The following is a 21,561-nucleotide window of genomic DNA, read 5'->3' as shown; positions in this document are numbered from 1 at the left end:
GAATGTGAAAGGCACGATAATCGCGATAAGTTGATTCTGCCAGGAGGATTGGCCGACACAGCAGGCGGTCAGGACTCCGCAGACCAGAGGCGCTAACCAATTCGGACGGGAGTGTCGCCGATCGTCACCTGCGAGTTTTCCCTCCAGCGCAGCTCTTACTTTCTCCCCGATCACCCTGCTTCCATCCTTCGGTGCCATCGAGCTTGCCTTTCGGAGTGTCTGCTCGTGTTGGATCTCTCTCCGACCATTATTCGCTGTCCATCCCTTTCGCCACGTGAAACGGGAAAATAAGAGCCAAAGAAATATTGCCGGAGCTTTCAGAATGAACGGCGATACGTACACGTCCAGAGGTGAGCTTTATCTTCACCATTCCATTCTCTGCCGCATATGGTGGCTAACAATTATTTCGCAGATTCTGGTCGCCCTAGGGACTACTACGTGAGTGAAAAATATACAAGGGTGTATCTGCCCGAAGCTAACTGAAGTGAACGATAGCGCGAAGAGCGTCGCGAGCGCGGCGGCGACAGAGCAGAGAGAGGAGAGAGAAGACGTTCGAGATCCCCCCACTACAGTTCCAGAAGCTCCCGACGCGAGTATGAGGTAGATTCGTATTCGTCCAGCCGCGACTACCGCGCCAGAGAACGCGAGGACCGTTATTCTAGCCGCAGAGACGACCGGGAATGGGATCGGGATCGCGGTGACCGTGGTGATCGCGGTGATCGCCGACGCAGAGAATACGAAGATAGACCCTCCCGCCGCGAAAGGGGAGACAGAGATCTGTTCGAGGATAGACCCCGGCGGGAAGGCAGGGGAGACCGCGAGCGTGGAGAGCGTGGAGAGCGTGGAGATCGTGGTGGACGCGGAGAGCGCGACCGTGGCGAGCGAGGGGAGCGCAGACGGAGTGCGTCGCCTCCTCGAAAGAGGGAGGCCACACCTGATCTCACAGATATCGTGTCGGTGTTGGATCGGAAACGTCGCCTGACGCAGTGGGATATCAAACCTCCCGGCTACGAGAATGTTACTGCCGAGCAGGCGAAGCTGTCAGGTGAGTTTGATGTTTCGTTGTTATCTATATGGTCTAATGTAGTTACTTTGCAGGCATGTTCCCTCTCCCTGGAGCCCCCCGACAGCAGCCGATGGACCCCAGCCGCCTTCAAGCTTTCATGAACCAGCCCGCCGGCGGCAACGCGGACACATCTACCCTCAAGCCTTCCAACTCTCGCCAGGCCAAGCGTCTTTTTGTCTACAACATCCCCCAGACTGTCACCGGCGAGACCCTTTTGGCCTTCTTCAACGTCCAGCTCAATGGCCTCAACGTTATCGAGAGCGTGGATCCTTGCATTTCGGCCCAGGTGGCCCAGGACCATTCGTTCGCCCTGCTCGAATTCAAGTCGCCCAATGACGCTACAGTTGCGCTTGCGTTCGACGGAATAGCGATGGAGGAGCACGAAGCTGCTGGCAACGGGGCCGCTAATGGTGCCGCTCAGGGCCTGGAAGTGCGGCGACCCAAGGATTACATTGTCCCTGGCGGAGCAGAGCAGGAATACCAGGAAGGCGTGTTGTTGAATGAGGTTCCTGACTCTCCCAACAAGATCTGCGTGTCCAACATTCCCCACTACATCCCCGAAGAGCCTGTGACGATGCTTCTCAAATCTTTCGGAGAGCTCAAGTCGTTTGTTTTGGTAAAGGACAGTTCTACGGAGGAGTCTAGGGTAGGTACTTATCAAATTGCTCGAGGAAGTGTACTGACATGAATAGGGCATTGCATTCTGCGAGTATGCCGATCCCTCAGCAACAACCATTGCGGTGGAAGGTCTCAATGGAATGGAGCTGGGCGATAGACACCTTAAGGTTGTGCGCGCCAGTATCGGAATGACACAGGCTGCAGGTCTCGACATGGGCGTCAACGCGATGTCGATGTTCGCGAAGACGACGTCCCAGGACCTGGAGACCAGCCGCGTGTTGCAGTTGCTCAACATGGTGACACCGGAGGAGTTGATGGACCCTGAGGATTACGAAGGTAAGCTTGCTTGATGCATGTAAGAAGCGTTAGACTAACGGGATAGAAATCTGCGACGACGTACGCGACGAATGCTCCAAGTACGGCACTGTAGTTGAGCTGAAGGTACCCCGTCCGACAGGCGGCAGCCGACAGTCGCCGGGAGTGGGCAAGATCTTTGTCAAGTTCGACACGGTGGAATCGACGACGAATGCTCTGAAGGCGCTTGCGGGCAGGAAGTTCTCGGACAGGACTGTGGTTACGACCTACTTTTCCGAGGTAAGAGCAACCTATTGAGTCAATGGTTTTATTAATTTGCTAACCTGTGCAGGAAAACTTCGACGTCAACGCTTGGTAATGTAGGATGGACGGTCTATACACATATCCCCATTTTTTTTTTATATCATTCTATTTCCTTTGTTATCTTTCATTGCCACTTCATGACGCGTAATTGATTCAAGGCCAACGATGCCTGGGGCAGACGATGCAACAATCTGTACTGGAAGTTAAATTACTGGAGAGGGAGGACAGTGGTGGTTGCGATGCGCTTTCTAGTACTGTGTAGGGGTTACGATGTATCATAGCGAATGAACTTGGATCTGACATGCTTGAAGTAGATAAGTTGGAGGTATGACTTGTCGAATACCACTGACGGTCATCCCATACATCCCCATGCCACATGTTGCCGAGTTAGGAGTAGTCTTTACCTAGACTAACACATTATCGTGTTCATCTAATGGTAGTACATATCTACAGTGTAAAGAAGCATGTCCGGGAGCAGCTGAAGCGGCAAAGAGTAGGAGGCATGTTAGATAGTATCTCATAGCCATTTGATGACTAGCCGTCAATGCTAGAAAGAAATCCGAGGCGAACTTGAAGTTGGCAAGAAGTGAAAGGCATATTACAGAATCGTCAGAAGCATTTCAATAATTTGTTAGTAGAACATGCTTGTTCATATCTTTATAGATGCAATCATGTTTAAGCTTCTCAAATCCAACATATGGATAGTTTCGTTGTATTAACCCGTCAGCCATGTACTAACTAACTGCGAGTCATCTCCTTCATTTCCATTGCAGTCTCTACTACTTCAACCTACACTCAGCAGTCAAGATGGTCCGCCTTGCTCACGCTTTCGTTTCTCTACTCGGTTTGTCGCCATTTGCCATGGCACAAACCATCCCTCAGGTAGTCATCTCATGTCAGACAAATGCAAACTTATTGGTGATGTACATATGCCATAGGTTACTCTATGGAAAGACATGTATTACGAAGGAGACAGTGTCCAAGTCCCCGCGGACAACCACTGCCATGCCCTCAGCGAGTTCCAGCCCGATTTGTAAGTCGCCAATGCGAATATATATCCCGCTACGCTACAAACATCATATCTGATAAAACTACACAGGACCCGCCAGGTTTCATCTATCCAGATTCCAGACGGTATTCAATGCTATCTTACAGAGTAAGTTCAATCCAGATACATGGTTAATCATTATGCAAATGTGGCTAACATATAGACAAAGGTGGGAGTGTCTTGGTATCATTGACGATGCTGATACCAAGATTATTGGCTCTCCTGGGATAAGTAGTCTTTACAACGTTGATTTCAATAACAAGTTGGTGAATATCGCTTGTCTCACTCCTGCGTAGAACCGACTCATACTAAAGGTCATTGTGCGTATGAGTTCGAGTACTGGTTTCAGTTGTGACTTAGATATTTTATGTGTCGATCGCCCACACTGATATTGGCTTGACTTGCCGTTTAGTTGGTTGATGCGATGATAGTATTTTGGACATCAATACAGAGTCTGACTGATTAGTGCTATGAGCCTATGATATAACTTCAAGTAGGATTGATGCAAAACATCCTTCAATATACCCTGTGGTAGTTACTAATGAAAGAAATATACTTGTACTAGTAAGTGGTACATAGTAAATAGATACTACTAACTATGAACTCATAGAATAATCGACTATCTTCTGTTATTAGTGGTCAAGAACCTCCCCCAAAATCGTCAAACCAAGCGATACCAAGCATGCAATGAACCACTTGCCGAACCCAATCACACATTCCGCTACTAGTACTACGAACAGTTAAGTGTCAGTGTTCCTCGGCACAGACACGTTCCCACACGGCAAAGCATGCAGAAGCCGAGGACGATCGATTTCCTAGTCGATTGAACCCCGAATGATGATCACTCTGGTCCCCGATGGTTAGTCTGGTTCTAGCAGAGAAGCGAGTAATTAGTTCCTCGGAAGCTATGCACCGTTGACTCTGTAACTACTTTGTAGATACATTGATGAGATAGCAGACCTTGTATGACTATGGTGGGTATACACATAGTGCTATAGTCCCCACATATATACAACTTACATTAGTTATTTCCAACTACACTCATAAATCAATCACATAGTACTAAATGATACTCATAAAGATGGTAAGCACTACTCCCGCCATCATAATCCCTCAACTGATGATTTACTATCACGGAGGAGTACTTCGTAGTTAGTAGTTCAACGCCTCGGCTTAATATACATTAGGTCTGTGCGTCAGGGAAGGATCTCACACCCGCTACCCTACTGCCTTCTGCGGTGCTGCTCGGCTGGAACGGAGTACTCCGTTTAGTACCTAGTAAATAAATTAAATTAGAGAATAGTCTGGCCAGTTTCCCCGCGGGGGAGATACTATATTGAGCGGCGTTATACTATATTCCGTATGCAAGTACTAGGTAAGCAGTAAGCAGTAAGCAGTAAGCAGTAAGCCGTAAGCACGTGTGTCTTCACCACTACCAACCCAACTGAAAACAGTCGATTTAATCAAACATACGTAACATGTACACCACAGCTACTACAAAAACGGTGCCTGAACCAATCTCGAACGTTCCACAGACACATTCAAGACAAAAATGGAATATGTGAAACTCGATCAAAAAAGCGAAAAGTATAACTCAATTGAAAGTAAAATAGACAATAGACCCTACAGCCACCTCACACGGGGCTGACTACCTAATCGGTTTAGTATAATCTACAGGGTTTATATCCATCCATCCATCCGATGCCGGAGTGCCGTGCTATGCCATCAACTACTCTTACAAACTCCGAGGATGATAATAATAATAACTGCATGCTTGTGCATCATGCCTCGGCATTTCAATCCCAACATTTGTTGTATCTGGATAAGTCCGAGCGATGATCCGTTGATCCAACTCCTCCAAAGTGAAAGAAAGCATGCACCATACCAATTAAGTTCGACCAAAAAGGAGAAAGATAGTCATGTCAGTCATGTCATGTCACTTAACAATGCTACGCTAGAGAAAAGAGGGGGAAGAACGAGCCAAGAGATTCTAGACCGGAGGAGAGAAAATAAAAAGAAGTGAATTTAGTGGTGGCGGTGGTTGGTGGTGCCATCTCCGCTTGTCGCTGGCAGTAGTAATTTACTAGCATTAGTATTAGCCCTGCGGGGGTTTAGATATAACTAGTTACTTTGTAGTTAGTTAGCCGAAAGGATTTCATTATGCTGACTGACTGACTGCGAGACCGTTGGGGAAAGTTAAGGTTTGGGGGTGGACCGGGGTTATCTTTCATCGATGTACTACCGTAGTGGTTTTGCAGGAATGGCTACTAATTAATTCCCACTGTAAGAGTCATCAAATTGCATGGGATATTGATGTATGTGTAATGATTCATTTCTCTTCTTTTTCCTCTTCTAAGGGTATTGTATACATACAAACATCAATGCATCAGGGTATATAAAAACATCAAATCCAGCCGTAAACAGTTAGTAGTCTCACATCATATCACACAGTAATAATAATAATATAGAGCGGCTTTTCCATGCGCCCCATGCTAATAAAGAAAACCAACCAATCCAGTTACAAACGCCAATCCCACTGCATTATATCGACCCCTTCTGTGAATGGCTCTTAGCAAATGTAGCTTCTGGATCCCATTCACGGTCCGCGCCATTCTGCGTTGCGCTGGGCGGTCTCGGAGACGAGAAACTCATCGAGGGCCGTACATAGCGAGCCTCACGGCCGTAGTGCTGTCCTCCCTTCGCCTCCGGACTACGGGCACCCATCGTCCGTGCGGGACTCGGGGACCGCACAACTGGCTCAGGGGTCTTATACGGAGGCAGACTCGATCCGGAGATCATCTCGTAAGCGCGAGGATCAGGAGTTCCTCTGCGCGCATCGACAGAGACGAACTCATTAGGCTGCGTAACGCGGGCTTTGAAGAACTCGGCCCAACCGACAAAGATAGAAGGACGGGCGTAGAGGACGAAGTTCCAGAAGCCGACCGTCGCCAGTAGAATCAGAACAGCGAGGAGGGTAGCTTTGTTCGGGACGATAGCTTCGGCTTCACTGTAACATTTCTGGATGTTGCCTTGAGTTTCGACGAGACAAGTGAGCCAGGGGGTGGCGAGTTTCATATTAGCGACGGTGGAGGTGAGATGGTTATCCATTTTGATGAAGACGACGGCAAAGAAGATGACGTTGGTCAAGATGACGAGGACCAGGGCGACACCGCGCCATTGGAGTTGCAGGACGCGGCGGACGCGACGGTAGGCTTGACGGGCTGTGACGGTGCGGACGCTGGCGGAGTAGGAAGGGAGACCGGAGCTGGTGGTGGAGGTTTCCTCGTCATAGATGGATTTGACGTAGATGTAGATGCAGTAGACGAGGGTGGCAAACTGGAGGAAGAGGGATGCTCCGCCAAATGCGACGACGGGCGCCCAGTAGTCTCTGTTGCTGTCGTGGACGTTGATGTGGCAGACGGTGCCAAAGCGGTAGGAGACCCCAGTCAAGATGAGCATCTCAGTCAGGCCGACGGCGGGGATACCCCAGCCTAGGATGAGTGCTGTCCACATGAATTTCGGGCCGAGCATGATTTCCCAGCAGACTTGGAGGTGGAAGGCTAGTGTGCGGATGAAACCTGTAGTCGCTGGTTAGTGGTTGTTGCTGGTGGTGGTGGATGGTGTAGAGGCATACTGAATACAACGCATACCCAGCCTCCGAAGAGAAGAAGGGCTCCGGTAAAGGCGCATGACAAGTCGGTGTGCATGTCATTGGGGGTGATTTGGTTGTAGCATTGCTCTGGCTTGACTCCTAGCGGGATGATGAAAGCGATCTGGGAATCGAGTCAATACAGGGCAGTTGATCCGCGATGGCAGTCTACCCACCTCCATACAGCAGATTCCCAGGGTGAAGCAGATGCTCAGGTAATGACGATGCGTCCATTTGGGGGGCAGCACGGCGAATGATACCAGGAGGAAGATGCACAGGGGCAATGTAGCGACACCAAGCCAACTGGCGACCTTGGTTTGAGAGATCAATTCTGAATGCGACGATTTCTTGTTAGCTAGGATTCTCGAATACTGGCAGCAGGTAGCAGTGGACTTACTTTCGCCATAGGTCCATTCTGCCAATGGGCATGGAAGACAGCAAGAGACCTTGCCATGCTCTGTGGTAAGCTCCTCACAAAACCGTCCATCAATGACTGCGACGAAGCACACGATCAGTTCTGTCACCGGCAATTGGGTCCACACTAGCAAGGGATAGCGTACATCCACCTTTCGATGGGAACAGTGACTCCTGGAGGAAAGGAGTCGGACAATATCCAGACAATGTTTCGTTGGCCATAGTGGTAGGAATCTTCGTGAATATGCGACGGATGCGATAGAGGCCCGGAGAGGGTCATGTCCTGTTCCTCGGGGGCAAACGAGTGGCGGGTTTATCGACAATACTATACTAGTGACTGTGCCAGGCGTGGTTACCCCGCGCAAGAGGCTCACGGCCGTGGAACGATTGATTTCGATCGAACAGACAGCCTTGTGGTTTATCGCATGATACTAGTAGGAAGAGAGGGGAGCAAGAGGCAGGTGGGCGCGGACGGACATGGGGGGTGGGAAGGCTGATCAGATATACTAACTACGAGCTAGGGCAATGGATGATGTACCGACGACCAGAAAGATGGTACCGTTCTGGGCACCACTAGAGGATTGGTTGGGGCAATGGCCATGGACTGATAGGAGGTCCGTTCACACAAGAGCAACGCAGCGTCGCCATGGTCTGGGACGTCGCTCATTGGGTTCTGACGATAGACGGTGGAATTCCCCTCCATGGCTCGGAACGGCGAGAGAGAGACTACGGTAAGGTTTGGCACCAGGGGCATTGATGGGCTTGGTGGAGTCGCTGCACTCCATTCGACTGGCTTCGTGCGACAACGCCCATTCTGGGCAAAGAGAGACAGAAGGAGCGAGTCCCAAGCTCCGTCGGGGTTCCAATTGACTGGGAGGCGCAGAGGCAGTAGAGAAAATCGAAAAAAACCAATAATAAAATCAAAAAGAAAGTGAGCTAGTGAGTAGCATCGGGGACCAGGTGGAATCAGGAGAGGAAGGAAACGAACGAACGAGAGGCCTGGGAGACGGTGGTAGGGCAAAGACCACGAGCGGGAAATCAGATGCCGTCGCTGCGGACGTTGGTTGACTTGGGTTGATTCTGGTTGACACTGGCTTCGACGCCAGGATTCTAACGCCTTTGGGTAAATTGGCGATGCCTGCATCTGCATGGATCGGAGTGGTTTCGTCTTGCTGATTGGCCGTCGAAATACCGACTGGACCTGCGCCGTAGCTAATTGCTGGGCCTTTTCGTTTAGATACTGCTTCCTTAACGGAGTCGGCTACTTAGTTGCTGCTGGAAGAGGGGAGACCCACCCAGCCATCCATGGATCTCTCGGGGGAGGCTTCCATAATTCTCTTAGTGATGAGATAGTGAGCCATTGATTCCTCTCGGGGTATGAAACTCACTAGTCTAGGCTATCCTACTTGAGGGGGCAAGTCATCCTAAACGTTAGTGACAAGTTATCCGCCGCCTCTTTCTGCGTGTGCTGGTTTAGGGCACGATAACAATCCCATTATTTTCCAGTCTTTTGCTGCAATAATGGGGATCTGACTGCGTCCCCATTTTCGGGCAGGAGTTGCTCTACAAAAATTTTCATATCTCGTATATTATGGAGCACATCACATCGTCCCTACTGCAGGATAATTATTGGCCAATGTTAAGAATTCATTCCCACAATCCCTCGGGAGGTAAAAATTTAGGATTTCTTGGACTGGCCAACAGCCTGCAGGAGGGAAAAAACTCAGCAACCTCCCGCGTACCTTACAGTTGAGTGCCTCTGCTTAGTGCGTCGGAGGGGCTTCGTATGCAGGCAGGGGTTGAAAGGCACTTCGATCAACCTCCACTATACCCGAACCAGCAACCTTCCCAGCCACTAGAAGACTCATCCTGGTCGTTTTGAGTTCGACCGGCTTCGCACGAGTGTCGCGACGATTACTGCCTGTATCCATCGTACTCTGCAGTAGGCCAGTAGCCCTTGCCCCTGGGTGAGGGTCGACCTGCCACGAGACTCTAAACTCCCCATAGCCGGGTTTTGACTCGATAGTCGTTCCATGGGAATTGAATGGTCTTTTGGTGGTCACGTTACATAACTCCCAGGATTTACTCTGTGCTATGTTGCAGTTATCTTGGTTGTTTTTTCTTGCTTTACCCCCTGGTCTCTCAATCTTGAGCCATCTGATACCTGGTGTGACTCAAAACAAAGGAGATCTGCCATCAGTGCCCCTGACTGTGTAGCCACGGACTTCAGGGACAAAAAGGTCCACACCTGAACACAATCATCAGCCAAGTAAAGTACTTTTAGTAACCCAGCACGTAAGCACAGGAGTAATGCAACTCAACAACGACGCCTCTGTCGCACTGCCATCGTCATCGGCACGGGCATCAATTGCAAAAACCCCTCCACATACCGTGTATAATCTAGATCGATGCCCCAGTGGCGGCGGGCGCATGGACCAACCGACTACTCTGGTAATACTACATCGTGCCGCGACCGCTGGACTTGTGCCCATCGCTATCGAGGTTGCATCCATTCCTCGAACTGCCACACGGACCTGCATCCAGTCTGCCGTACGGACCTGCATCCAGTCTGCCGTAGCCGCATATCGGGTCCATTTAGTGCAGGTTCATCATCCCCAACAAACCCTCATCGCTAAACAGATGGTCTAGATATCCCGTTGCGCGGGAATTTGCCGCGGGTCTGATCGACATCAACCTTCTTGTTCGTTAAGCAACCCACGGTAGTTGAAGTCTACCGAGGGGGACCTTCCCTCGTCCGGCTAAATTTAGGGCATCCACTCCCGGCACCGAAGCCTGGTATACTAGTTTAGCTTCCCCTTCTTAGCTGCCTGGAGCTTTTGCGTGATCCAGTATGGATTGACGTTCCTCTAGCTTAGAAGTGGGTTTTGCATATCAGCATTGATCGACTTCGGTAGTGGTTAGCTATCAATTTCCTCAGGAAAAACCTTGGAAACAATGGAAACTGGGTAGCGAGATTCCGTAGACCAAGCTTTTTGAGAAGGGAGTATGCTTATTTCCCTCATTGGGTATTGTGGACAGAGAGCGAGCCAGCTGTTCGATGCATGACTGGGTATATACCGATCTTCAATCTTTCAGTGGAATCTACGGGCGGGTGCTAGATTTTTGTCGATGTCGATTTCGATTTCGCTTCTTCCCACAATCCCATTGTTTGTCCAGCCCATGGATTCGTGTAGCTATCCCAAACCCTGACCAGGAGACGGTCAGCTAGCTGGCTTACTCCATAGTCCTCACCATCTACTCCGTACACCACGACATGACAGACGTAACCACACGTGGAGAATTTCTATAAATGGTTTCGGCAATAATAGGAAATAAACATTTGCCACATTCTCTTCGCGGCTTCTAGTCTTGAGTTAAAAAGTACATGAATTAGCTGGATTACAAAGTTTTCAAATTCCCACTTAGATGGGGCCTTTTGCGACAATTTGTTTCGCTTGGCTATCTTTGCCTCTACCCGAGTCTAGAATAGCTACTACGTAGTTAATTACTCCATAGCACTGACTAAGTTTGCCGGGTGGATGAAACTGACAGTCTCCAATTATGCCTCCATCCCGTCATCGGCATTGCTCCCGCGCATCCCGCAATACGAGAGATTAACTTAACTCATCGATAACTAAGTTATAGCTTAACCAGAGTTGCACGGGAGGTATCTCAATATCTTTGCACACGCATCGAAGCGTCATCCGTCGTAGAACTTTCCATCCAAAGTATACCTCGTGTCTTTTCCGTGGATTCCTGATTAGACCTTCCCAATCGGGTTTTTGCTATTGAATTCAAATTCATCTCCTGGAAGCATGTCGCTGCCTTGGTAGATTTGCATGAGTGATTTCTGGTCTATCATAGAATAGTTGGCCATGCCATGCAGGTCTGGCAGCTATCTATTACATACTGTGTAGTATAATCAAGGATTTTTTCTGGCCTACGCAGTACTTTTACATCTGTATGGTGGCAGCAAAAGCAATGCATTGCTAGTGAAACAACTAAAGTGCAGACTATGGAAAATTCTGATAGTTAGTCCCTTACCCCCTGGTGAATTTGATATACAGTAAAACACGGTTATAAGCAACCTATATGAGACACGCCACCAAATTGCTTATATCGAGATCTTGCTTATATCGAATATTCTACCTAAAATAGCCATGAATATTACTTTGCTGCGTGTTTAACACCTTTCTTTGAAGGATATCACGCTCCTAGTATATTAATAAATATAAAGATGCTTGATTAGCATCATTTTACTGTTCTTTATACAAGCGGAGATTATATAATGCCTGCAGGATTCTAGTAAATAATATAAATAGTAGAGTCTCTATTATTTTATCCTTCTTCTTAATCTCATCTTCTGCAGCGTACTGGCTTAGAATAATATCATTAATTTCAGTAGTTATATCATGAACCTGCTTTTCTAGAGAATTCAAGAATTACTCAATTTGTATAATATCTTGAATCCATGCAGTATTCTGTAACTTCTGTAGACTAGTAGTCAAGTCATGTACGATAGCAGAGTCAGGCGTATGGTTGTAGATATTATTTAAAAGTGCGTGTGTAAAGCAGTGGTGAATTATATTATCTTTTATATTAAAATACTATGCAGATATTGCCCAATGGAGTGTTTATAAAAGATTTATTATAATTATAAAATTATATCCCCGGTTATATTTAGTTATTATATAAAGCAGTTATTACTATTTCTAGTAAGTCTTCCAGGTCTAGATAATGCCTTGATCAAGTGGTTAATATTATGATATTATATTAAATAGCAGCTATATAATTAAAATATTTAATAACTATATTTTAACTTCTTTATATACAGCAAGATAAAATAAGAAATTATTATATAATAAAATAACCTACTGGCTACTTATTCTCTGGTTAAACCAAAGAAGCTATTCTTTAAAGATTATAATAATTATCTAACTTTTTTAATTATTTTGCTATTTATAATCTAAATTCTCTGAGTTTATACCTACTACTTAGAATACTCGAGGCTTCTTTGCTGCACCAATAAACTATAAAGAAAGATGTTCAGAGATATTAGTATTATAATAAAAATATATACTGATATATGCCTTATCTTTCTTATATCCAGGGATTGAACGCGTAGAAAGACCATGATCCGGAGGTATTCTTTAATATAAATCAGTTTTATTATAGTTGAAGATATTACAAGACACGTAAATATATAGTATCTTATATATTAAGATTATCTAGTCTTTAAAATTATTTTTAAGTATTATCTTCCTGCTCTCTTTATACTACTTGAAATTCCTGATATTTTTCTTATATTAAAAACCTCGCAGCTAGCTGTTACTGAATAATAGTATTATCTTATTAGAATAGATAATCAGCTAGTATTACTTTACTTTCTCACGTATAATCTCTTGTGAGATAGTAATATGGGATTATATATATTCAAACTAGTTAATAACTGCTGTTTCTAGCTCTGGCTACAACTCCGTTTGATGTTATTTATTGTTCAATCGGTAGTTGGGAATAGCATCAAGAGAATTATATTAAAATAATAAAATACAAAATACAGAGGATAAAGTAATTTACTAGTTATATATGATTTTAAACTACTTAGTAAGATTATTATAAGTAAGATTAGGCTTTAATTAGTATTAGATACATAGAGCAGCTTTTTAGCTGTTAGAAATATAATATTGTATTTATATAGAGGTTTGCTTTAGCATGATTCCTGAAAGATAATATCTAAATTAGCTATTCTGAGCATCTGATATAGGTAATTTTGTATAGAGGAAGGTCAGGAACTTAACAACTTACTAGTAATAGAGGATGAAGTAACTTTGTATAGTATAATAATTCAGACACAGTATTCTGTTGCTTATAATGGAGAGTTGCTTATATAAGGTGTTGCTTATAACCGTGTTTTACTGTACTAATGAGACAATCACTACTAGTATCTACACCAAACAATACGAGATGCACCCAGAAAAAAAATCCATTGTACCCCTGACGAAGAGAATTCAAATTCTCCTATTTGCTTATTGTGTTTGGATGCTACTTCCCCGGAAGGAATCCAATAGTAAGCCGGGACTACCTGCACTATAGCTCATAGGGCTGTCAGAACAAAACCTCGCCGCCAAGTCAGTTGGCAGGAGACGAATCAGCAAAATAGGAGGGAATTCGATCATCCAACTGGTCGTCCGTTGAACATCCTTTCAGCTATCTGTGATGTCTGTGCTACCTTTCACTCTCGAGTCTTGACTGGTGTAGCTTTGTATACGGTCAGCTCTACTAGCGGGGCAAATCAGCCCGCAGAACAGCAGCGACCGTGAAATCACACCAGGTCATGCGATGAAGGCAAGACAAGACACATCGGGACTCGGATGCCGTAAGAGACAATTCTCACTCTCGCCCCCCAGCATATCCCAGCGATCCATCTCAGATCCCGCACAAAGTATCTAGCCCGTGCAACTGCGCCATCAGTTGTGGATGAACGGGGCAAGCCAATCAGTCGCTGCCATCCAGCAGTGACGGTGACGGGGGCGATCATAGGCTCATCACCAGCTGACCGGTCACAACGCGTGGAGACCGATGCTCGCTCGCGGTACCCACGATCTCACCTCTCCGTCCTTTGCTATGGATCTCTCATTGCTGAATGGTGATACATACGGGGCTCAGCTTGCCCTTGCACTTGCCCCTCTCCGCGCCGTGCCCTGGAGTCGGTCGCACTCGACCGTCTGATTTGGCGATCTCCGGGATCAGACGTCAACGCACAGCTCGTGGAGTGGTCGAATCATGGACCTGGATCGCCTCCAAGTTTATGGTCCCTGGTCTAGACTTGCATATCCTCCAGTCTATGGAGTACTTACGGTGTACAGAGTACAGTGTTACTGATCTCGTACAACACGGAAGATGGCCGCTTCTATCGTACGAACAAAGTACGATTCGATTTTATTCTCCTCGTTTCGAATACAGACGTGTTGCTGATACCCACTTGCCTACTTTTATGCTCCACAACTGGCGGTCACATCAGGTGGGTTTGGATGAAGCCTGTCAGTGACTCAATCATCACTACTTCGTACCAACGGCTGGTGTCCACAGCCCACTATTGCTACTGCTGCTAGGATATGACACATCGCCAATCCGCAACGCAGGCTTCCATGCCCAAGCGAATGGTCTTCTTGGCTTCAAATATGCACACACAATGATACCGTGTAGCTGGTTGACTAGGGCTTACGCTTACGCTCAAGCGGGTCTACTGTTGTTTCGGAGTTGCTGCACGAGGCAGACCACCAGATAGACAGACAAACTGCATCATGAACACCTATCTAGGTACAGGATGTTCGCAGCAACAGTTGATGCACGTCGCAGAGCAGACCATGGTTCGTCCGTCTGCGCGTCCATGTAAGTTGATTTGGAATCTTGATGGACAAATCACATTATGTCGTCAAATTTTCTATGGCGTCGCGCGGAACACGCTGAAAACCAAGGAACCCGATAACACCATGTGGGGAGGGAGTTGCGATGCTGAAGCGGATGCACGAGGATGTCTTGAAAGCGATGCCTCGTTGCGGTGTGATACTGCTTGCATTTGCTTGACACTGATGGAGATGTGCAGCTATGAGGACTTGTCTGTTGGACGATGGGGATAATGAGCTTTACGACTCCACGAGGCTGCGTGGCTCTCTCAAGCAGTCTTTGTGATCGTGAAATGGCTCATCGTATAGAATGCATTGCCGATGCCATCGCAGTACTCCGTAGTATAAAGCTGCAACGCGATAGAACTCTCAGCGATAGCAGTGGGCAGATATGCCGTCGTACTGCATGCTCAAGACATTGTCTCGCCAATCCTCTAAATTCCCGTACATCTACAATATGGTATCGCACGACTCCATGATTTACACGAGCAGGGAAAACACCGTAGTTCCGTTGAGTAATATGTATATATTGATATATTGCACTATAAAGCCCATCCCTCCACACCAGAATATCCTCGAATAAAATGTTGGCAACCTATCTTGATGCGAGTTAGCACGATGCGTCTCAACTCCCATGACATAACATTTTGCGAAATGAAAGGATATCAGAAGTCCATTTAGATCATCGAGATAGACCGAAGCCTATCTCTGACATAAGAGGTACCAGAAAAAAAAAAAGTAAGGTGTGTTTCATCCTGTAAAGCAGAGGGTAAAAAAACATAGGAGTGAAAACTAACCTGAATATCAAATCTGCCAGCAATGTAGCTGTATCAATTAGTCGATCACCATATAGCCGAAATTGAAGAAATCAGAGCATCATAAACTCTGCAGCAGCTCAAAGCAGCTCAAAGCAGCTCGCTGGCATACCACAAGAATCAAAAACCCAAGACTAAAGGAAAGTCAAAACGGAGCTTAAAAAGCTCCGGAAAGAAAAAAATAAGCGAACCCAACTCCCACATCACATGACCATACCCACAACAACCCATCAATTCTGTATCCCACGTGACCCACGATCGCAAAATCCACCCAACGAAAAAATAACCTCGTCCTCCTCGAACTTTTCGATACTCGACCAGCTCACTCACAACCCGTTCGACAACCACCCCCGTCAACACCACCAATCAATCAAAATGGGTCGCCTTCACTCTAAGGGAAAGGGCATTTCGTCCTCCGCTCTCCCCTACTCTCGCACTCCCCCGAGCTGGTTCAAGGCTTCCACCGAGCAGGTTGTTGAGCAGATCTGCAAGCTCGCCAAGAAGGGTGCTACCCCCTCCCAGATCGGTGTTGTCCTCCGTGACAGCCACGGTGTTGCCCAGGTCAAGACTGTCACTGGTAAGAGCCCTTTTCCTCTGTGGATTATTCGAAAAGTGAGGGATGGGAAAGGATACTAATATATGATATGTGAATAGGTAACAAGATCCTCCGTATCTTGAAGTCCAACGGTACGACATCACCGACAAATTATTCCCTTTCACCAGTCGCACCAGTTGCATGAGCATGTTGTGGATGTGAATATGGCAGGAATGGGCACGAGCAGAGCAGCAGCCGCAGGACCCGGATTGGAATATATCCGGCGATTCGATTCGAGTTATTGATGGACAACCGATACGATATATATTCTTCACTTCCGTGAAGAAGAAGAGGGACAAGAGAATGAGGTTGAAACATACCCGGAATCTTTCTCAGACTCTACTCCGTATCGACATGGCACACTCGCAAACCCACAATTGCAGTCTCGCAATCGCAGCAATCCCGGCTCTCTCTGCCTCCCACCATCTCTACACCACACACATACCACAACATGTCCATAAAACTGGAGGGCACCGGAAGTTAAAACTTTCAACCCCCAAACTCGCAGAAATGCAGTTGGGAAGTTGAAAGTTTTCTTTTGCGTGATCCCGTATGCCTCTGCTTGGTCAAACCACAGGCTGACAGAGTGATTTTACAACAGGCCTTGCCCCCGAGCTCCCCGAGGACCTGTACCACCTCATCAAGAAGGTATGCCAATCCCCCCTATCTTAATCTACAATAGTAGAGGTCATGCTAACCAATCTGGTTAGGCCGTCGCCGTCCGCAAGCACCTTGAGCGTAACCGCAAGGACAAGGACAGCAAGTTCCGCCTGATTCTCATCGAGTCTCGTATCCACCGTCTGTCTCGTTACTACAAGTCCGTCGGTGTCCTCCCCCCCACCTGGCGTTACGAGTCCGCCACTGCTTCCACCCTCGTCGCTTAAGCGCGTGCACATCTTGTGCGGGGTTCGAAGTTGTTGTGGTGAAGTGGCTGTCGTTGTGGTTGATTGGGTCGATCTGGAAGGGTTGATTCCGTCGATAGTCATGAAATAAAAATTATGACCACATACATACCTTTCTACTTTCTTACCGTAGTTGTTGTAACTTGAGTGTAGCTGTATATTCTATTTCATGTATACGTTAAATACTGGTTGGTATATGTCACGACCGTATAACCTCCTTAGCAACAACATTACAAACCTCCACCCTCACCCCCGCACTCGCCAATACATGAATCCATAATCTCTGCGAATCACTCAACCGATCATTCGCCGACTTGACTTCCACGAACATCACCTCCCCGTACCCTTCTTTCCCCTCACCATCACTCTTACCCTCCTCCTCACCACCACCATCCTCCCGATCATACACCTTCCAAATCAATAAATCCGGCACCCCACCCCCACGAGCCTGATACTCCTGGGCAACGACCCTACAAACAGCCGCGAGGGCCTCACCCGGGAAACATCTAACGATCTGAACCAAATCATCCAACTCAAAGGACCAATCGAGGCCAATCGCGCACGTCTGGCGCGGGGATTGCTCCTCGTAGACAGCGCGAATCAACCGCTCTGACTCGCCGTTGGTGATTTCCACCAGTCGGTGGTTTATCTGTGAGAGACGGGTCGGGTAGAAGGCGTCGGTGTGGAGATCGAGCGGGCTGGTTTGGAAGGGCGTTTGGAAGACGTTGGGGACGTAGGTGTAAAGGATGTCGTAGAAGAGGTAGGTGAACAGGGTTCTGATGATGCCTCCTTCGGAGTGGTAGCCCTTCCAGCCACGGTCTCGATACCAGCTTAGGCACATGCTTTCGACGCGGCATTCGCCGCCGTCGCGGGGGTCGAGCCAGATGGTGGGGCGGCCGCGTTTAGATACCGCTGTAGGAGTAGTAGTAGAAGTGGTGGTGGTGGTAGTGGTATCGGCTGGGGTTGAGGGTTGGGTTTGGGTTGGCTCATCACGCTCGATCTGGATACCTTCGATCGTGCGTTCTGCGGGTCTGGCTAGTCTGACGTGCCCGAAGTCGTGCTGTTCGCGTTTCACGACCTTCAGGGCTCTTTCAAGCTTAGTTATTCGTTTCTGCAGGTCATAGTGGTAGATGAGATGGCAGTCTGGGTCTTGCAGGCCTGTTTCACAGGTTTGAAGGGCGATGCGGCGCCAGTGTTTGCGTTGGGCTTCTTCACCGCGTCCTTCGGAGGGCTTCAGGGCCCAGAGGTAGTGTTCTTCGAGGAGGGCTTTGCGTTGGTACCATGCGCCGCGACGGGCGGCGTGGAATAGACGCTGGGCTAGGAGTTCGGAGAGGAGACGGTGCTCCTCTTCGTGCTCTTTGAAACGGCCTAGGGGGTGGAGGCCCTTGTGGATGATGCGGGTGTATACCCATGCGGGGGAGAATCGGCGGAGGTAGGCGCCTTCATTGTAGTCGTAGATGGTGTCCTCTTTTTGTTGTTCCTGGTGGAGGAGGGTTTTCCACCGCGGATAGACTTTGTAGGCGAGGTCTTTGACCTGGGTTAGCAGTTTGACGGTGGGAGTGCCGTTAAACTCGAGGAAATTGTCGATTTGGAATTGCGTGCGCAGGGCGGATTCGAATTCTAGAAGGATCTCTCGTGAGGGGAAGATGGAGTTGGTTCGACAGACTACGTATTCTGGGAAGTTTCTGCGGGAGATCTTGGCTAGGATGATGGTGGTGAGTGATTTCTCGGTCCATTCGGTGGACCGGTAGAAGACTAGATGGACTCGTTCAAAGAGGGCACGAGGGCCGGAGGCCAGTCTGATGCAGTCGCCGGTGTAGTCGAGGATCTTCTGGATGAAGTGGTCGTCTCTGTTGTTGCCGTTGGAATTACTGTTCCAGTCGAGACCGGTCTGTTTCTGACTTGATCGCTGTAGAGCGGTGATGAGCTCCTTTTTACTCTTCCCTGTTACTTTGGCGTCTTTCGCGAGCGTTTTCAACTCGTCGAGTAATAAGAGCGAGGACGCTTCTTCCAGCGTGGTTATCTGATCCATTTCCTCGGCGAATCTGAATTCGCCGTCTTGGCCCAAGACGAAACCCGTATCAACGGGCACGGTGTCATCTGTGGAATTTCCATCCTCAGATGCCGATGGGAGCTTGCGAGCGCGGCGCAGTTCAGCTACTACTCGAGGCATGTCTGCGATATCCGAGTAGTAGCCCAGGCGATTGACTCGGTGCCAGGCAGAGGTCTTGCGGAGGAATAGACGCACATACCTACACAGTCAGCTTCAAAGTCTAACAAGTATGACCCGGGTAGACATACAAATACTGAGACTCATAGTCCAGTTCTCGCCACTGCCTGAACACTTCCATCTCCGCCTTATCAAACAGATGGGCCTCTTCATCCAGCACAGTTTCCAGTGCCAGATTGAACGCATCCACGTAGATAGAACTCCGACCCTTCCGCCATGTACCATCCCTCAGTCTCTGCCGAAGGTCCGGCTCGTTCTCGTCAACTGCGCGCGAAGCTTCATATTCCTCGATTGCGCGATTGTCTGCCTGGATGGCAGGCAGGGACGACTCGAGTTCGGTTTGGCTGTTTGATGGGATTTCAGAGTCATCTCCAGCAGCCCCAACCCCAGCTACAGCAGGTATTGGATTGTAGTCTAGTCGCTCCGGCAGCGGTGTTTCAGAGGGCTTTATCAGCGGACTATCAGACGAGTCGGGACTGTCTTTCTCATCGCCGGTGTCAGTCTCTTCCTTGGTGGTTTTCCTACGCTTTGCGGAAGGACGAAGGGTGTCCCAGTAGTGCAGCAGGGACATGCTGCAACCCGAGCAGCAGCACTAACACATAGTCTGCAATGATAGTCTCTCCATCTGCATCTCGCTACTGGAAAAAGAACGTGACGCGGAAAGACACGAAGTCACCTGACCACTATATCCCGATTCGGACAAGCATCATGTGTACTTTGCACTGTTTGCACTGATGCTGATGTTGCGAAGCACAAAGATGAAGCACATGCAGTCAGCAGGGCCAATTCCATCGAATATTATCACATATCTCTCAAATATCATACCATATTCATAAGAATATCAAAATACAGACAAATATAGAACCATGGCCGATAACAGCGCGGTAAGAATCAATCCCAAACTGCCAGGAACCACTCCTGCACAGTACAACTCTCCGTCGCGATCCCCACAGGCGGAGCAGTTGCAACTTGCTCCGCTTTTGTTTTACTCTGTCTTGAATTTCTTAAATTTTGTCTCCATTAAACAAATTTACCTCAATTGACATCTACAATTCTATTTATTCTCTTTGTTTGACCGCTTTCAAGCATTAACTGAAATTGTCCCCTCCTACAGCAGGCAACAGCAACATCTCAACCTCAACCTAATCCTCCACCACAATCTACTACTTCTACTACCACCACACCCTTCCCTCCTCAGAACCAACAACCATCATCACAACCACAATCACACCCACCTCTTAACCCCGAAAAAGACAAAATCATGGCTTCCGACTCAGCTGCAAACACCCCCGGTGCCGACTCCGCCGCTGCAACTCCCTCCGCCACCACCGCCACCACCAACCAAGTGCGTCCCGGCGGCGCCCCGATTAGAAGATACATGAATGAGAAGATTGTGCCGCATCTTCTTGATGGAATGACGGTCGTTGCGAAGGAGCAGTGCGTATACCACTATCCCTTCTGATTGAATTCTATCCAGGCGAAGATTCTAGTAAGGATTGCGAGCTGACCGTGTCTATAACATGATAATAGACCACCCAACCCCCTCCGCGTCCTCGGCGAATACCTCATCCAGAAGAGCAATGAAATCGAACAGCAGGGTGTTTCGAAGACTCCGGAGTAGAGGTTACTTGTTTAAATTGACCATTGGTGCTGATCCATGATGTTCTACACGGGACGATCATCGAACCATACACGATCCCATACTATCTACGGTGGAATAAGGCTGGCTAAGATCTCAGTGGACGCATACATAAGAACATCATTATGTGCTGCTGTACGTGAAGCGGATACTTTCAAAGTTCATCTCATCTGCATAAGAAAAACAAGGAGGAGATGGACGGGTGCTGATCTGGTCTAGTCTACTCTAGTCGTTCAGCTTGAGACGCATCTCCGCACAGATAGACCGAAATGGTTGGATTTTGGACAGCTTTGACATCTGGAGAGGTTGCTCGCTCGCTAGCTATGGAATCTTGTTTCTTGGGGCAGCGGGTGAGTGTATCCTTGACTGTATGGTGCTATCTATTTGGCTCATCGGGTTGGAGATAATGCGGTTATGAGGTTATGATTTGAAAGGAAATGTACGATTAGCTTGGTGGCGAAATTTACGTTGTCTTGGGACTATCAGGCACGGGTTTGCTTATGGACTAGGCAGTCACTGGAGACTGCATGTTGCCTAGATACCAAACATCAGATAAGACTC

The 21,561-nt window shown here is 47.9% G+C and overlaps 8 protein-coding genes across 8 annotated transcripts; 5 read left to right on the top strand and 3 right to left on the bottom strand.

Moving 5' to 3' along the window:
- The first annotated feature begins 140 nt into the window (after window positions 1–140).
- Window positions 141–2,725, top strand: BO88DRAFT_404428 (splicing factor u2af large subunit). Its single transcript, XM_025706613.1, has 7 exons — window positions 141–350; window positions 413–438; window positions 496–1,045; window positions 1,099–1,712; window positions 1,759–2,020; window positions 2,067–2,278; window positions 2,331–2,725. Exons 1-7 carry the CDS (start codon window positions 323–325, stop codon window positions 2,355–2,357), a joined length of 1,719 nt encoding a protein of 572 aa, XP_025563893.1. The 5' UTR covers window positions 141–322; the 3' UTR covers window positions 2,358–2,725.
- Window positions 2,726–3,109: 384 nt separating this feature from the next.
- On the top strand, window positions 3,110–3,646 carry BO88DRAFT_453080 (uncharacterized protein; the record flags this gene model as incomplete). Its single annotated transcript, XM_025710727.1, has 4 exons — window positions 3,110–3,184; window positions 3,241–3,335; window positions 3,402–3,458; window positions 3,520–3,646. The coding sequence occupies 4 exons, from the start codon at window positions 3,110–3,112 to the stop codon at window positions 3,644–3,646; spliced, it is 354 nt and encodes a 117-aa protein (XP_025563892.1).
- Window positions 3,647–5,667: 2,021 nt separating this feature from the next.
- On the bottom strand, window positions 5,668–7,735 carry gprM. Its single transcript, XM_025709504.1, has 5 exons — window positions 7,560–7,735; window positions 7,397–7,492; window positions 7,176–7,330; window positions 6,985–7,123; window positions 5,668–6,928 (listed from the first exon to the last, which is right to left on the bottom strand). The coding sequence occupies exons 1-5, from the start codon at window positions 7,633–7,635 to the stop codon at window positions 5,892–5,894; spliced, it is 1,503 nt and encodes a 500-aa protein (XP_025563891.1). The 5' UTR covers window positions 7,636–7,735; the 3' UTR covers window positions 5,668–5,891.
- A 3,934-nt stretch (window positions 7,736–11,669) lies between these two features.
- Window positions 11,670–11,855, bottom strand: BO88DRAFT_338478 (uncharacterized protein; the record flags this gene model as incomplete). Its single annotated transcript, XM_025702980.1, has 1 exon — window positions 11,670–11,855. A coding segment is annotated over one exon (186 nt), but the record flags the coding sequence as incomplete, so codon positions are not given.
- Window positions 11,856–13,781: 1,926 nt separating this feature from the next.
- Window positions 13,782–14,589, top strand: BO88DRAFT_274821 (uncharacterized protein). Its single transcript, XM_025702386.1, has one exon. It carries the CDS (start codon window positions 14,057–14,059, stop codon window positions 14,459–14,461), a length of 405 nt encoding a protein of 134 aa, XP_025563889.1. The 5' UTR covers window positions 13,782–14,056; the 3' UTR covers window positions 14,462–14,589.
- A 1,393-nt stretch (window positions 14,590–15,982) lies between these two features.
- BO88DRAFT_443423 (40S ribosomal protein uS15) lies at window positions 15,983–17,254 on the top strand. Its single transcript, XM_025710018.1, has 4 exons — window positions 15,983–16,211; window positions 16,289–16,321; window positions 16,831–16,877; window positions 16,940–17,254. Exons 1-4 carry the CDS (start codon window positions 16,010–16,012, stop codon window positions 17,111–17,113), a joined length of 456 nt encoding a protein of 151 aa, XP_025563888.1. The 5' UTR covers window positions 15,983–16,009; the 3' UTR covers window positions 17,114–17,254.
- Window positions 17,255–17,330: 76 nt separating this feature from the next.
- On the bottom strand, window positions 17,331–19,932 carry BO88DRAFT_487528 (fanconi-associated nuclease 1; the record flags this gene model as incomplete). Its single annotated transcript, XM_025712547.1, has 2 exons — window positions 17,331–19,383; window positions 19,433–19,932. 2 exons carry the CDS (start codon window positions 19,930–19,932, stop codon window positions 17,331–17,333), a joined length of 2,553 nt encoding a protein of 850 aa, XP_025563887.1.
- A 690-nt stretch (window positions 19,933–20,622) lies between these two features.
- On the top strand, window positions 20,623–20,982 carry BO88DRAFT_453076 (DPY30/SDC1 family protein; the record flags this gene model as incomplete). The annotated part of the gene is made up of 2 exons (XM_025710726.1): window positions 20,623–20,798; window positions 20,892–20,982. 2 exons carry the CDS (start codon window positions 20,623–20,625, stop codon window positions 20,980–20,982), a joined length of 267 nt encoding a protein of 88 aa, XP_025563886.1.
- Window positions 20,983–21,561: the final 579 nt, after the last annotated feature.

The sequence above is a fragment of the Aspergillus vadensis genome (assembly GCF_003184925.1).
Source record: "Aspergillus vadensis CBS 113365 unplaced genomic scaffold BO88scaffold_9, whole genome shotgun sequence".
Taxonomy (NCBI): Eukaryota; Fungi; Ascomycota; class Eurotiomycetes; order Eurotiales; family Aspergillaceae; genus Aspergillus; species Aspergillus vadensis.
Note: the sequence above shows the minus strand (reverse complement) of the source record. Positions and strands in the feature narration are given on the sequence as shown.